The sequence below is a fragment of the Lactuca saligna genome, chromosome 1 (genome assembly GCF_052625555.1).
Source record: "Lactuca saligna cultivar CGN05327 chromosome 1, ASM5262555v1, whole genome shotgun sequence".
Classification (NCBI taxonomy): Eukaryota; Viridiplantae; Streptophyta; class Magnoliopsida; order Asterales; family Asteraceae; genus Lactuca; species Lactuca saligna.
The window spans coordinates 56555977-56570156 of NC_136417.1; the positions used below are offsets into that span (position 1 = coordinate 56555977).

Sequence of the window (14180 nt, forward strand, 5' to 3'; positions counted from 1 at the left end):
ATTTTGAGTTCTTATTTAATCATCAATCAGCAGATACAATAACCGTTGGAGATTATTACTATTATCTTATGATTATGATATTTATCTCCGTTGACTTGGTCGAAATTGTACAAAATCTAATGTTACTGACATGATAATTAACATATATATATATATATATATATATACCTAGAAATATATATAGGGCACCACAATTATTACAGTGAAATGATAAGCATTTTGAGATTAAATGCATTAACTGTCGCTCAGAAAACAAAAAAAGAGCATCCTTAGAATTACTCGAAATTAAACATAATTGGGGGTGGCGTTGGGTGGTGTTGGAGCCGATGCCACCTTCCCTCCACGCTCGGACCGACTGTTCTCGGCAAACTTAAGACTTGCTTGGTGCATCCCTTTCTGTTTCTCCTCCTCCGTCCATTCAGCAACATAATAATTCTCTTCACTACCTTTGACGATGTCTTGACTGGCCGGAAGAAACATACTTCCCCATTGTGGGAAGTGAACAAAACTTACAGGAAGTGTACAAAGTATGATCATGATACCCATATAAGACAACCCTTTGGCAGTCGAGAATGAGGCAGACGCAAAGAATATCAATTGGGTTAGTCCTGATCCAAAGTTCCCTCCGGCACCGGTCATACCAGAGATGATACCCATTGATCGCCGGGAAATGAAGGGAACGATGCCGAAGGTGGCTCCGCATGCTGCCTGTGCACCGATGGAGAAGAGCATCATAAAGGTGATGGCTAATGGTAGCGAGTTTACTAGGCCTAGGAAGACACAGCAAACGCCGCCAGCTGTTTGGAGTAGCCATAGGTTCCAGAGTCGACCTCTCATTCCCCATCGTTTGGCCATGTAATCCGATGTGAACCCACCAAATGGACGAGCTAGGAGGTTTGCCATTCCGAAGCAGGCCGCAATGATTCCGGCAAGGTGAAGCTTTAGATCAAATCTGTAGATATTTCAATGGATTTATTTAATTGCACATGTATAATTAAACTTTTGTGCAGTGTAAAACAAATCCAAACCTGTCATAGAAGTATTCTGCGATCACATTGTCAATGGTCAACTCGACACCCATGGAATAACCGTAGAGAAGTACAAAGATCCATGTTCGATAGTTTGTCACAGCATACCACAATACCTACAAACGAGAAACAAATTAGAGACAAAGAACATACGTATACGATAAATGAATGGTTAATGATTAATGCTAATTAGATATGAAGGTTTACCTTGCCGAATTTATCTTTGGCAACATCACCCTTCTTCTGAAGAGCACCCAGATTACCATCAGGCAAATCTTGACCAAGAGTCAACACAAATATCCCCATGATTACGTTAAGCCACCCTGGTATGAAAAACGCAATCCTCCAAGCCGTGAACGGCGTTGCCCCGGCCTTCTTGATGATCTCAAACAACACCGGCATCAGGAGTTGCGTGGCTCCACCACCCATGTTCCCCCACCCAGCCGCCGTCCCGTTCACCAGCCCAATGATCTTGCTGTTAAACATGGTGCTCATCCAATATTGGCACGAAACGAACGTAGCTAAAGAAAATCCGATCATGAATCTCACGGCTATGTAGCCACTAGCGTCGCTGACAAAAGACATGCAGAAGACGGTAGGTGCTGACATCATGATCAGGAAAGCACAGCCGTAACGAGGCCCCAACAAGTCGCATACCGCACCCATAACCAGCCTCGAGAAGATACTACCGGAAACGGAGGCAACACCGGCGTTCCCGATGTCAGCTTTATTGAGATCCAGGTTGTCCCGGATGATGGGAACGAGTGGCGCCGCCGCAAAGGTGGAGACAAAAGTGGTGAAGAAAGAGATCCACGAGAGATGGAAGGTTCTCATGTGAGGGTTTGCAAATGAGAACAGCTTAAACACTTTTGCCTTATGTTCAGAGTCCACGGGGAGGTCGAATTTCGCCGTCGTATCAGTGGGCACCATCGGAGACGCAACAGAGAACGCCAGCACTGGTTCCCGGCCGGTGACTCCATGCATCGAGGTGCCCGGAGAACCTTCGATCTCAGGCATTGTATTCTTAGTTCTTTTACTTCTCTCGAATGTGATATACGATTTATATTTGTGTGTTGCTGATGTCTTTATGGAAGAGTGATGATCGTGGTAGACTTTATATAGGCCTCGGGAGAAAAAATAAACAAGAATGTCTGACTTTTTCAGAAGGGTTCATATTCCTAAATATGGTTAATTAAGGGGTTGACAAATGAGAAGGGTTAAGGTTGATAGCTAGTGGGGATTCCCAAAAGGTTGTGATCACTTCTGTATTCTAAACGAACCCCGTTCGCCGCATCCCATTCTCTACTGTTTAGGCTCACCAGATATCCCAAAAGATGCTTATTGCACCAGTTTATAAACATCAGTTGGAAATAGAAGAAAAATTACTAAAATCTATTTGATTCTTGTTTAACGAATTTTGTTAGTAGATTTATAAGTGGCCTAGTTATGAAAAGTTTGTCAACTACATTAAAAGTAAAATAAGTTAATATGTTTGCGCCATGGAATAAATATTACGCATGCTTAAATAATCTATACGTATAACTAAATCAAAACAATACTTACTAGATAAATTAATATTACGCATGCTTAAATAATCTATACGTAATTTTATGACATGGACACTACAAGAAATATACTCTTTAGCGGCGACACTATTACCGGCGACAAGGGGCTTTACCGGCGACTTTAGATAAAGTCGCCGGTAAAGCCCCTTGTCGCCGGTAATAGTGTCGCCGCTAAAGGGTTGTCACCCGAATCCGCACTTTCCCCCTCTATTGCATCTCAACCGTTCGATGAGATATCCAATCCAACGGTTGGGGTGCCTTATCCTGTCTAACCTAATACCGGCAACACAGATGTCGCCGCTAAAGGTTAAAAAAAGTTACCGCTAATAGTCCGCTAAAAATGATGCGGTACCCTTCCCTCCAGTTTGTCGCCGCTATTATTCATTGTCGCCGGTAAAGGCCATGTTGTCGCCGCTAAAGGTGTCGCCGCTATTGTCTGTCGCAGATAAAAAAAAACACACGCAGATAACCTCCCTTCTTCATTTTCCTTTCTGTTTGCTTCCAATTTCCTTCACCATCTCGCCGATTTCCTCTTCAATCTGCTTCTTCCCTGCAAATTTCTCCCCACATTGTTCCAAGCAATGGTCTCTAGGTGTGGTTAAAGTTTTGGGATCAATTTCTACCTCCATTTCTTGAAGAAAGGTAAGTTTTTATGATGATTTCATTTTTATTTTGTACGAATTTCGATTTGTAGCTTTATGTAGTGATTGAATGATAATAAATTGTTCATATTTTTGTTTTTGGTGGTATTGTTTTGGATTAGAAGCAAGTTATTCAATTTTTTGTTTGTGGTTATTGAATTGCAATTAGTTGTATAGCTTCAAGTTGTATCTATATGTGAAATTATGTGAAAATTGTCATATGTGAAAATTAGATTGTATATTCCGTATTTGTTTGAATATATGTGAATTTGGTATATATATATATATATATATATATATATATATATATATATATATATATATATATATATATATATATATATATATATATATAGAGTCAAGATCAAATAAGAAAGAAATTTTTGGTAGGAAGGTAAGAAGTTTTTTTTCTACATATTTTTTTCACGAACAAACAAAATGAATCATTAGATGATTCATTTGTAAGATGATTCACAAGAAAAAAATCTCAAAAAAACATCTCGATGATTCATTTATACAATGATTTTGTTGTTATTCACTAAAATTATCATAAAAATGAATTTTTTCTTAATTTACTTAAAAATGAATCATAAAAATGTTTTTTTGGGAATTTTTTCTTGTGAATCATCTTACAAATAAATCATCTAGTGATTCATTTATTTTGTTCGTCAAAAAAATATGTAGAAAAAAAACTTCTTACCTTCCTACCAAAAAAAAATTCTTACCGGATCTATATCCTATATATATATATATATATATATATATATATATATATATATATATATATATATATATATATATATATATTCCAATGTATGTGTGCTTGATGTATATGTGGTATATTAGTATTTGGTAGAAATTATATGTATTTGTTATAAGTAGAATTTTATTTTGTGTATGTGAATGTATGTATGTTTGTTGTAAATGTGATATATGATTGTGAAACTTTTGTATTTGGTATAAATAGGATGTTATTATGTATATATGTGAAATTATGTGTATTTGGTTTAAGTAGGATATTATTTTGTGTGTATTTCTATTTGGTGTATATGTGGTATATGTATGTAAAAGTATGTGACTTTCACCTTCTTATGTATTATGTAAAACTATGTGGTTCTGGTATAAGTCGGATGCTATAATTGAAAAAAAAATACATTATTTTTATAATTTGAAAAAAAAAACACAAAAAAAAACTATAAATTTGTTTAAAAACTTATATACAAAAACTAGAAAGCTTCTAGTTTTTACCCAAGCTAACTCCAAATTAATTAACTAATAAGTTATATAGTTAACTTATAATTGGAAAAAAAACACAAAAAAAATTATAAATTTTTTTTAAAAACTTATATATATTTTAATCTCGACGGTAAAAAAAACAACACAACAACATAATATATATGTAAAAGTATGTGAATTTCACCTTCTTATGTATTATGTAAAATTATGTGGTTTTCTTATAAGTAGGATGTTATAATTGAAAAAAATATATATTATTTTTATAATTTGAAAAAAAAAACACAAAAAAAACTATAAAATTGTTTAAAAACTTATATACAAAAACTAGAAAGCTTCTAGTTTTTACCCAAGCTAACTCCAAATTAATTAACCAATAAATTATATAGTTAACTTATAATTGGAAAAAAACACAAAAAAAAAATTATAAAATTGTTTAAAAACTTATATATATTTTAATCTCGATAGTAAAAAAAAATTTGTTGGTAGATTGTAAAAATTTTATTGTTTTGCATATGTTGTCTCGTTTTGCTACTTGGTAGATTGTAAAAATTTTGTTCTTTTGCTAGTCGGATATTATGACTTTTGATATTTAATTGTGTTTTGGATGTTTGTTTGTAATTTGCGTTGACACTATTATGTTTGATATTTAATAGGATGTTTGTTTTGTAATTAACGTCGACACTATTGGTTTTGATATTTAATCGAATATTGTTATTACCGGCGACTTTTGGGACTTTTACCGGCGATTTTTATCGCCGGTAATGACCTTTTTCCTTGTAGTGGGATATAGATTTTCTATAAAAATTTCTCCACAATTCCTTAACTTAAACTTCTTCTACAGACTACAATAATTCATAACCTAGATAATTTTCTACACAATTTCAATAACAAAAATCTTTTATATAAAATTTCAGTACACAAATTATTTTAAGATACACAATTTCAACAAGCAAAAATTATTTTAAGATAAAAATGCAGTTCATAAAAAAATCTTTGACCTAACGATAGTTGGAGTTAATGGATATGTGTCCCTTAACCAAAGGTTGATAGTGTGTGCCTATGTAAATTGTTAAAAAAATTGTTTACTCAAATTTTAACAACCTTAACAACTAATAAGTTAATAAATCATCGACAAACAACTTAAACTAATGTTTCATCTAAACAACCTAAATAATAATATGTCATCAAAAAAATCTTACAAAATGAACATAGTAGACTAATATATTGTAAAAAAAATTTTAAACATGTAATATTATATAAAAATTTCATCTTAACATCAAATATTTCTCCAATAATTTATATGAAATTACATCCACAATCAATCTGAACCATATTATCTATATATCTATCTATATCATACATACTTATAAAGCTAGCATTTTTTTTTTTTTGAATCTCATGCATTTGAAACTTTTTTTTTTTTTTTTTTAAATTTTCGCAAACCACATTCATTTGAACCTCTTTTTTTAACTAATGCAACTCAAAAGTTTTCTTAATTATAATTTAACACACAAAAGTTTTATAATTTATATTATGTTTAATTAGCATTTATTGAAAAGTTTACTATAAAAAGGTTAATCTTTTGTATCTTTCGTATTATATAAAATTTTTCATGTAAGAAGGATTTGAAGATATTGTGATTCAAAAGTTTTTTTTATATAGTTAAATCATTAACAATCCAAATATGATGATTTGAAGAATAAGTTATGTAGCATCGATGCTAAATTCTAATTTTTAATGATTAGGAGCGCCAAAGCTAATCTAGTGCTATAAGTTTATAATTTTTTTTTTATCAAAACCTCTTATTGAAGTTATATTACTTTAAATAGTTTTATTATTTATATATATAACTGATGTTGTGATTGAATAATTAATTATCTAAACATAATTTAAAATATCATTAAAGTAAATAACTATTATAAGACTAAATTATTGAATTTGTTTTACAAATACAATTGCAACCATGTATATATTGTTTTTCTAATTTCCCATCTATGTAACCGTAGTCCATAAACCTATGACCTAACCCTTAAGCTATAAACAATGAGTTATAATAAAGTCCAAATCCTAAGCCATTAGCCTTAAGACCTAAGATCTATGTTTTAAGCCTCAAGTCCAAAGGCATATAATCTTAGGCACCACACCTTAACCATTAATACATAAGCATTAGGCCATGAGTCATAAGCCCCAAGCCACAATTTACAAGCCTTATGCCTAATTCCATAAGTGTTAAGGTTTTTGGCTCATGACTTATAGCTTAGGGCGTAAAACATAGGGAAATGGTTTATGATTTTTGGCTTAAGGTCAAGGGATTAAGGCATACGACTTACAACATAAGCCATTAGGCACAAACCATATTCCCTAATCCTTAAACTATAAGCCTTAAGTCCTAATTCCTAATCCATAAGCCATAAGACATTAACCATAATCCATAAGCAATAAGCAAGATGACCTAAGCCATAAGACCTATGGCACAATAAATAAGCAAAAAACCATAACACCTAAGTTGTAGGCCCTAAGCCTTAAGTCACAAACCATCATCCCTAAGCCCTAAACCATAACTCCTAAGCCCTTAGCCCTAACATATAAACTATAAGCCTTACACCCTAAGTCATACCACCTTTAACCATAAGCTATAAATCATGAGTCATAATATATAAATAATCACCAAGCCATAAGCACTAATCCATACATCATAAGATTTAATTTGTAAGCCCTAATCCTTTAATAATAAGCAATAAGCTATAAGGCATAAACCCTAAAACCTAAGCCATAAGCATAAGCCTTACACCTTATGCCTTAAGAAATAAGTAGGAATCGTTAAACCATAAACCATAAGCCAAAAACCCTAAGTCCTAATTCCTACACCCTAATCCCTCAATCATACACCCTAAGCTCTAAACCACAAGTATTCATTTGTCAGCAATACGCCATAAGCCATACTACCATAAACAGTAAGTTATAAGCCCAATGCCAAAAGTAATCATGCCTAAGACATATGCCCCAATCCATCAACCTTAATCCACATGCTATAACACATACACCCTAACCCCTAAGATACAAGCCTCAAGCCTAATTTATATGACCTTAGCCACAAACCCCACCCCGGCCCCACCCTATCCCCAACACTCACCCACAACCATCCATGCTTTTATGATTCTAAAGTTCTCCAAAATTAAGAATTACACCTATCCATACATCTCCACCCCACTCCGACCACCCACATACTTTTAGCCCCACCTACATCCTACCATTAATTCTTAGTTAGGTGTTATTGGGTGTAGGAGTAGGAGTGGGGTGGATAAGTGTTGAGGCTTATATCCACCATCACACCCTTACTCATCTCATGCCCACACCTCACAACTACACACCCATTTACATCCCCACCAATACATACCTTAACCCATACCACTATATAAATAGCTAAGTTGGATGGTTAATACAAAATGGCGAAACATTGGTGCCAATTCAAGAATTACACATGTAATCCCTTAAAATCAGGAACATGGAAAACACATTCTATTAATTATCAATATACCCATGAAACCCCTAAAAAATCATATAATTTTGTCTATTTTGTATAATCAATTTCAATGGATATTTTTTTCTCATTAAATTCCTTAATCAATTGAAAATACAAAATTTCACAAAAAATTAAAACTCCCTCTCATATGTTTGTTTTTATCATTTCACTCTTCTTCTTCTTTTCCGCCAAAACATGCTATAAATTGATTCTTATTTTGTTTTCTGTCTAACATTTGACATCTACCTCACCTGAACCACATCACTTCATTAGTAAGGGTGTGTTTGATTTGGATGTTGATTCGGTCCCCTATGAGACATTCAAGGACCAGAACAAACTTGGACAAAAATTAAGTCTTCTTAATATGCCCTGATCTTTTCCTTCACTGAAAAACATAAACTATGAAATCAAACTCCATAGATCATGTCATCTCTGACTAGAAAACCTCCAACTCAGGTGTGAATTCAAGTAATTTGCACCTTTTTAGATTCAAAGTTGGTTACAATTGAATCTAGTTTGCGTTGTTGGCATTTAATCATTGTTAATATTTAGGTTTTTGTGACTCCGAAGCAAGCATCAGGGTTTCATATTCCGATTAAAGATGTAATTCATTTGTTTTGTACATGTTGACATCACTCCAACTGTTATATGACCAAAATAGGTCCCAAAAGTCAAATTGACATATGACCAAAACTCATTTGATGTATGCAATTCCAACACTCTTCAAACGAAAATCATGATTTTTTTTTGGCAAAAAGTATTCCAAAGTCTAATAATAAGTTATGTAGTTTGCATGGGACTTAATGGCTCTATATAAGTCAAATGGTTGACTAATCAATAAAGAGTATTTTGGTGAAGACTATTCTTTAAATTTAGACATACACCAGTACAGAAAAATAATCATTACATTATTATATTAACACATTCAATTACCATACTATAATCATATTGATCATGCATTATATTTCTTCATCAGACCTTCGATGAAGGTGTTTGACGGTGATCCCAATGCTTTCAAACGATGAAGGACGATGTTTTTGCGTATTCCGTTGAATTTGTGGTTAGATTTATAAATTAAAAAGAATTAATATTATACATTATAAATAAATTAATAATCGAATAGAATATTATTTATTAAATAACCGATAAATTAAAAGTGATAATCCAATAAAAAAGAATTAATCAAAAACAAAAAAAAATTAACTAAAAGAAATTAATTATTCAATAATAAAATATTTATTAGGATATAATTATTACATATTAAAAATAATATTTATTAATATATAATGATCCAGTAATAAAGAATCACTCCAATTAAAAAATTAATTAAAAGAAATTATTGATCAAATAAAACAATATTTATTAGTATATAAGTATTAAAAAATAATATTCTTAATATATAATAATCCAATAAAAAATCAAATAAAAGAGGAAGTAAAAAAATTAATAAAAGAAATTAATAATTCAAAAAAAAATATTTATTATTAAATGAATATTGTTTACGAAAAATAATATTTTTTAATATATATTAATTCAATAAAATTAAAAAAAATGATATAGAAATGATCCATAGAATTTAGTTAAAAGTCAAAATTATTGAAATAATCTCTTTGAAATGACAAAATCTATAATTCTTCAAAAGTTTAAACCTTAGCGATATATAATTAAAACTATAGGAACAATTTTTACAACATTATAAATATAATTATCAAAGTTACTATATATTGACTTCTGTTATTAACATAAATTTTTTGAACGTGTCATTAATTATTAGTGACAAAAACAAACCGTTAACAATAATATTATATTTAATTGATAAATTTTTTGAAAAAGTATTACTATTAATGCTAAAAATTAATCATTATGTATACGTAAGAATAAGTCAATGATATTAGAATGTCCTATTTAGTTAATTAACATTTATAAAAGAGAATCGACAAACACTATCAAAAATAGATTGTATAGGTTTTTTTAATTAGTTGCATACAAACTAATCTATATTTGTTTTTAGTTACGTTTTGTTTAATTACATGGAAGCTAACAATATGTATAGGTTTTGTTTAGTTACAATCTCAAACTCTAGTTAACTTTAAATAGAAGTTGAAACTTAACTTTCACCGAATATATATATATATATATATATATATATATATATATATATATATATATATATATATATATATATATATATATATATATATATATATATATATATATATATATATATATATATATATATATGGGAAGGCTCATGCAAAAATGCAAACTATATGTAAAAATGAAAGAACCAATCGTATATTGCCACATCATTATTCATGTTTTCTTCAATTTATTACTTAAATTTAATAATAAAGGGTAAGATAGTAATTAACATAAAATAGTGATTGAAATCGTTCTTCATATAAATAACCGTAACCAAAAACTGACATATTAATATGAAAATAACTTCTTCTGTATGTTTATGATCGACAAAAATATCTCCATTAAAATCTTTGATTGATTTATAAGTTACAATATCAAACTGAAGAGATGTCTAGTAAAGAATATGAAGATATTTGTTCTACTTACTTAATTGATAAAACAAAGGAATCTTCCCAAAATTTAACTATCGGAAATTCAATATCAACGTTAGATGATGTTGATAAAGACAAGTTTTCATTCTGTATAATTACTATATTTTTGATTCTAATATTATAAAAATTATAAATACCTAACATTACAATACTATGATACACACTCATTACATATATTTTTACGATTATACTGAAAGTTAATTTCAACCTTCAAACTGATGTTCAGGATCCGAAGAAAAAAAAAAGTTAATCGTATGATTAATTAGATTTCATGTACTAAATATTTACATATAAATACTAATTTCAATAATCTTTCTGGATATTGGACAGGAAGTAATGAATCGGAAGACTCATTCAATGTTTTAACTATTGAACCTTCAGAATCAACAATCAACAATGGTGATAAAGGTAAGTTTAATAAATATTAACATGAATATTTCTGATGTTATTCAATAATTAAATTTAAGATAGATTACTAAATTCTATAGAACAATTACTAATAATTTTAAAATAAACAAACTGACTCTGAAGTTCAACTTTCAAAAGGAACTACAAGTGCAGCAGCAAAAGAAAAGGATAAATGCATGTTTACCTAATTTATATTAAATACATAATTATGAACATATTTAATATATTTCAATATTGAGCTTTTTGAATATTTGACAGGAACATCTTACATAACTCAAGATGATGTGTACATTCCACATGTTGCTGAAAATCTCATTCTTAAAAAAGGACAAATTGTGTCAAGTTTAAATGAAGGAATTAAAATGTACAGGAATTATGCAAAAGCTGCTGGTTTTGGAATTAGATTAGGAACAACAACTAAATACGGGGATCTAAGTCTAAGGAAAAAACAAGTAAGATGCAACAGATATGGAAATCAAAAAAAAAACCATTGATACTCTTACATCCAAACGACTGAAAAAACAGGAAAGAAAATCATATTCTAAGGTCACAGGATGTATGGCAATGATTGGTTTTGACAGAAATGCTGCAACAAATATAATCACTGTATATGCTTTTGAAGACACTCATAACCATCCACTTACTGAATTTAATGAAGAAAACATTTGCTCTCCAAATCATCGTCTTAGTATTTTTGATCAAGAACTAATTGTTAAAGCTTCAACTATCAACATTGGTGCCACAAAAGCACACAAATTAAGAGCATCATTAAAGGGAGGATATGATAATTTGCCAGCAACAAAGAATGATTTCAAAAACTTTTGGAGAGATTATACAAATATTGTTGGACCAAATGATGCTCAATGTGTTGTAGACCAGTTGATAATTCGCAGAGATAATTATCAAAATTTCAATTTTCAATATAAGTTGGATGATGATGTGCTAAATGCTATGTTTTGGGTTGATGAAACAGGAAGAGAAAACTACAATAAGTTTTCTGATGTTATATCAATGGATGCTACTTATAGAACAAACAGGTAAAATTTATATTTATTACATAATATTACATAATAAGGGATAAATTTTACAAATACTTTCAGGTACAATATGATATTTGTTCCTTTCACTGCAATAAACAATCATGACAAGACAATCAACATTGGAGCAGGACTAATATCAAATGAAACAATTGAATCATACTCTTGGTTGTTAGAAGCTTTTTTGTCATCACATAAGAAGAAACCAACAATGATTCTATCAGACATGGATGCAGCATTATCTTGTTCAATAGCAAAGGTGTTTGAAGGATGTACTCACAAATTATGTATGTGGCACATAATGTCAAAAATGCCATCAAAGGTAACAAAAAATTTAATTTAAACAATTACATATAGCTTATGAAAATATACTAATAAAACCAAATTTAACATGACAGATTGAAGCTGACTTAGTTTCAAATACAGATTTCAAGAAACGAATAAATCAACTAGTTTGGAATATGAATATTAAACCAACAGAATTTGAGAACAAATGGGATTTGATGTTGAATGAATTTCAATTGAAGGAAAATAAATGGTTGGCTGATATGTTCAACAAGAGAGATAAATGGATTCCATCCTATTTCAGAGATATACCAATGTGTGGACTTATGAAGACTACATCTCGATCTGAAAGTTCTAATTCCTTTTTCAATGTTTTCTCAAGTCCAACAAACTTACTTGTTAATTTTATGTTCAACTTTGACACTGCACTTTCAAAGCAGCGTCATGAACAAAAAAGATTAGACATTGCATCAAGAGATACTTTGCCACAACTACTATTTCCAAATGAAAATTTGAAAATAGAAAAGCATGCATCATTGGTATACACTCGAGAAGCATTCATAAAAGTGCAAAAACAAATAAAAAAGTCATTCTATCAGTGTTTTCAAAAAAATTCGGTTTTGATTGATGGTCTTCAACAATGCACAATTGTCTACAAAGAACTAAAATCAGGCAAGCGGCCAGAATTTAAGGTATTCATTTATGCTACTTCATTATTATTTTAATTTAACATTATTTATAATTTATAAATATATTTTTAAAATAAAATTTTATTATTACTTCTCAGGTTTCTTTTGATGCAAAAGATGAAACAATTGAATGTGAATGTTTGCATTTCACATTTTTTGGAATCCTTTGCAGTCATGCTTTCAGAATTCTTATAGATTATGACATTGCCATGATACCTGAAAAATACATTCTGGATAGATGGAGAAAGAACATAGTGGATATTGGTTTTCAAAAGATAAACAAAAAATGGAGAGTGTGCAGTACAGAAATTTCAAATCTCTTGCAGGATGCAACTTCTTTTTTTGAAAAATGCGTTGAATCGGTTATTCATGATAAAGAAAAACTACAAGGATTGGTGAGCTCTCTTCAACAATTAAGTGAAACTTGTGGAAAAGATGTTTCTACAAGATCAAGTTCAATTCCCATAAAAGATGTGATTGAAAATATCATTGGAGTTCCAATTTCAAGTGATGTGAAAATCAAAGTACCAAGTGAGATAAAAACAAAAGGAAGTGGAAAGAGGAGTCGAATCAAAAGTGCTGCGGAAAAAGCAATAGCAAAAGCACTTAAACCAAAACGCAAATGCAAAGGATGCAACCAATTCGTCAACCATGATATAAGAAATTTCCCAATAAATCCTTCAAATGTGCTTAGGCCTTTCAAAAAACATCAGTAACTTATATATGAATTTTAAATTTGTTTGTTGTTAAGCTTCTCTGTATTAAAACTATTACTATTAATCGCATTAAACAATTTGAATTTTGAATTACGTACCTATTCTTTTTCCTTCAACATCTTCTCTCCAACTCTTTTGACCATGTCTTTTGACAAATGTACAATTAAAAAAATTAACTCTTTTGACCATGTCTTTCACATACAAATCTTTTCATCTAATAGAAACTTTATATTATACACATGTATATACATGCAACAAATCTTCAACAATGTATAATACTACGTAACCTAATAAAATCTTTCATTTATTAGTTAAATCTTTTCATAAATGGAGACGTCAAATCAACTTATTTACAATAAATACAAATGTACAATTAAAAATATTAACTCTAATGAGATTGAAAAATATAATATTACATATTACACATGTATATATACGCAACTAATCTTTAAAAATATATAATACTATATTACCTAATA

General features: G+C 30.2%; 2 protein-coding genes across 2 annotated transcripts; one reads left to right on the forward strand and one right to left on the reverse strand.

The window, feature by feature from the left end:
- Positions 1-233: 233 nt before the first annotated feature.
- LOC145036684 (high-affinity nitrate transporter 2.1-like) lies at positions 234-2103 on the reverse strand. Its single transcript, XM_078985154.1, has 3 exons — positions 1236-2103; positions 1029-1144; positions 234-952 (listed from the first exon to the last, which is right to left on the reverse strand). The coding sequence occupies exons 1-3, from the start codon at positions 2043-2045 to the stop codon at positions 286-288; spliced, it is 1593 nt and encodes a 530-aa protein (XP_078841280.1). The 5' UTR covers positions 2046-2103; the 3' UTR covers positions 234-285.
- An 8419-nt stretch (positions 2104-10522) lies between these two features.
- LOC145006684 (protein FAR1-RELATED SEQUENCE 9-like) lies at positions 10523-13701 on the forward strand. The gene is made up of 8 exons (XM_078965757.1): positions 10523-10655; positions 10764-10811; positions 10897-10974; positions 11233-11426; positions 11500-12011; positions 12075-12270; positions 12410-12988; positions 13084-13701. The coding sequence occupies exons 1-8, from the start codon at positions 10523-10525 to the stop codon at positions 13699-13701; spliced, it is 2358 nt and encodes a 785-aa protein (XP_078821883.1).
- Positions 13702-14180: the final 479 nt, after the last annotated feature.

Coding starts and splice junctions, on each gene's coding strand:
- LOC145036684 (XM_078985154.1), bottom strand. CDS start 2,045: ATGCCTGAGATCGAAGGTTCTCCGGGCACCTCGATGCATGGAGTCACC. Junction 1,145..1,235: donor CCAAAGATAAATTCGGCAAG/GTAAACCTTCAT, acceptor TCTCGTTTGTAG/GTATTGTGGTATGCTGTGAC. Junction 953..1,028: donor GCAGAATACTTCTATGACAG/GTTTGGATTTGT, acceptor AAATATCTACAG/ATTTGATCTAAAGCTTCACC.
- LOC145006684 (XM_078965757.1), top strand. CDS start 10,523: ATGTCTAGTAAAGAATATGAAGATATTTGTTCTACTTACTTAATTGAT. Junction 10,656..10,763: donor TAAAGACAAGTTTTCATTCT/GTATAATTACTA, acceptor TTATACTGAAAG/TTAATTTCAACCTTCAAACT. Junction 10,975..11,232: donor AATCAACAATGGTGATAAAG/GTAAGTTTAATA, acceptor AATATTTGACAG/GAACATCTTACATAACTCAA.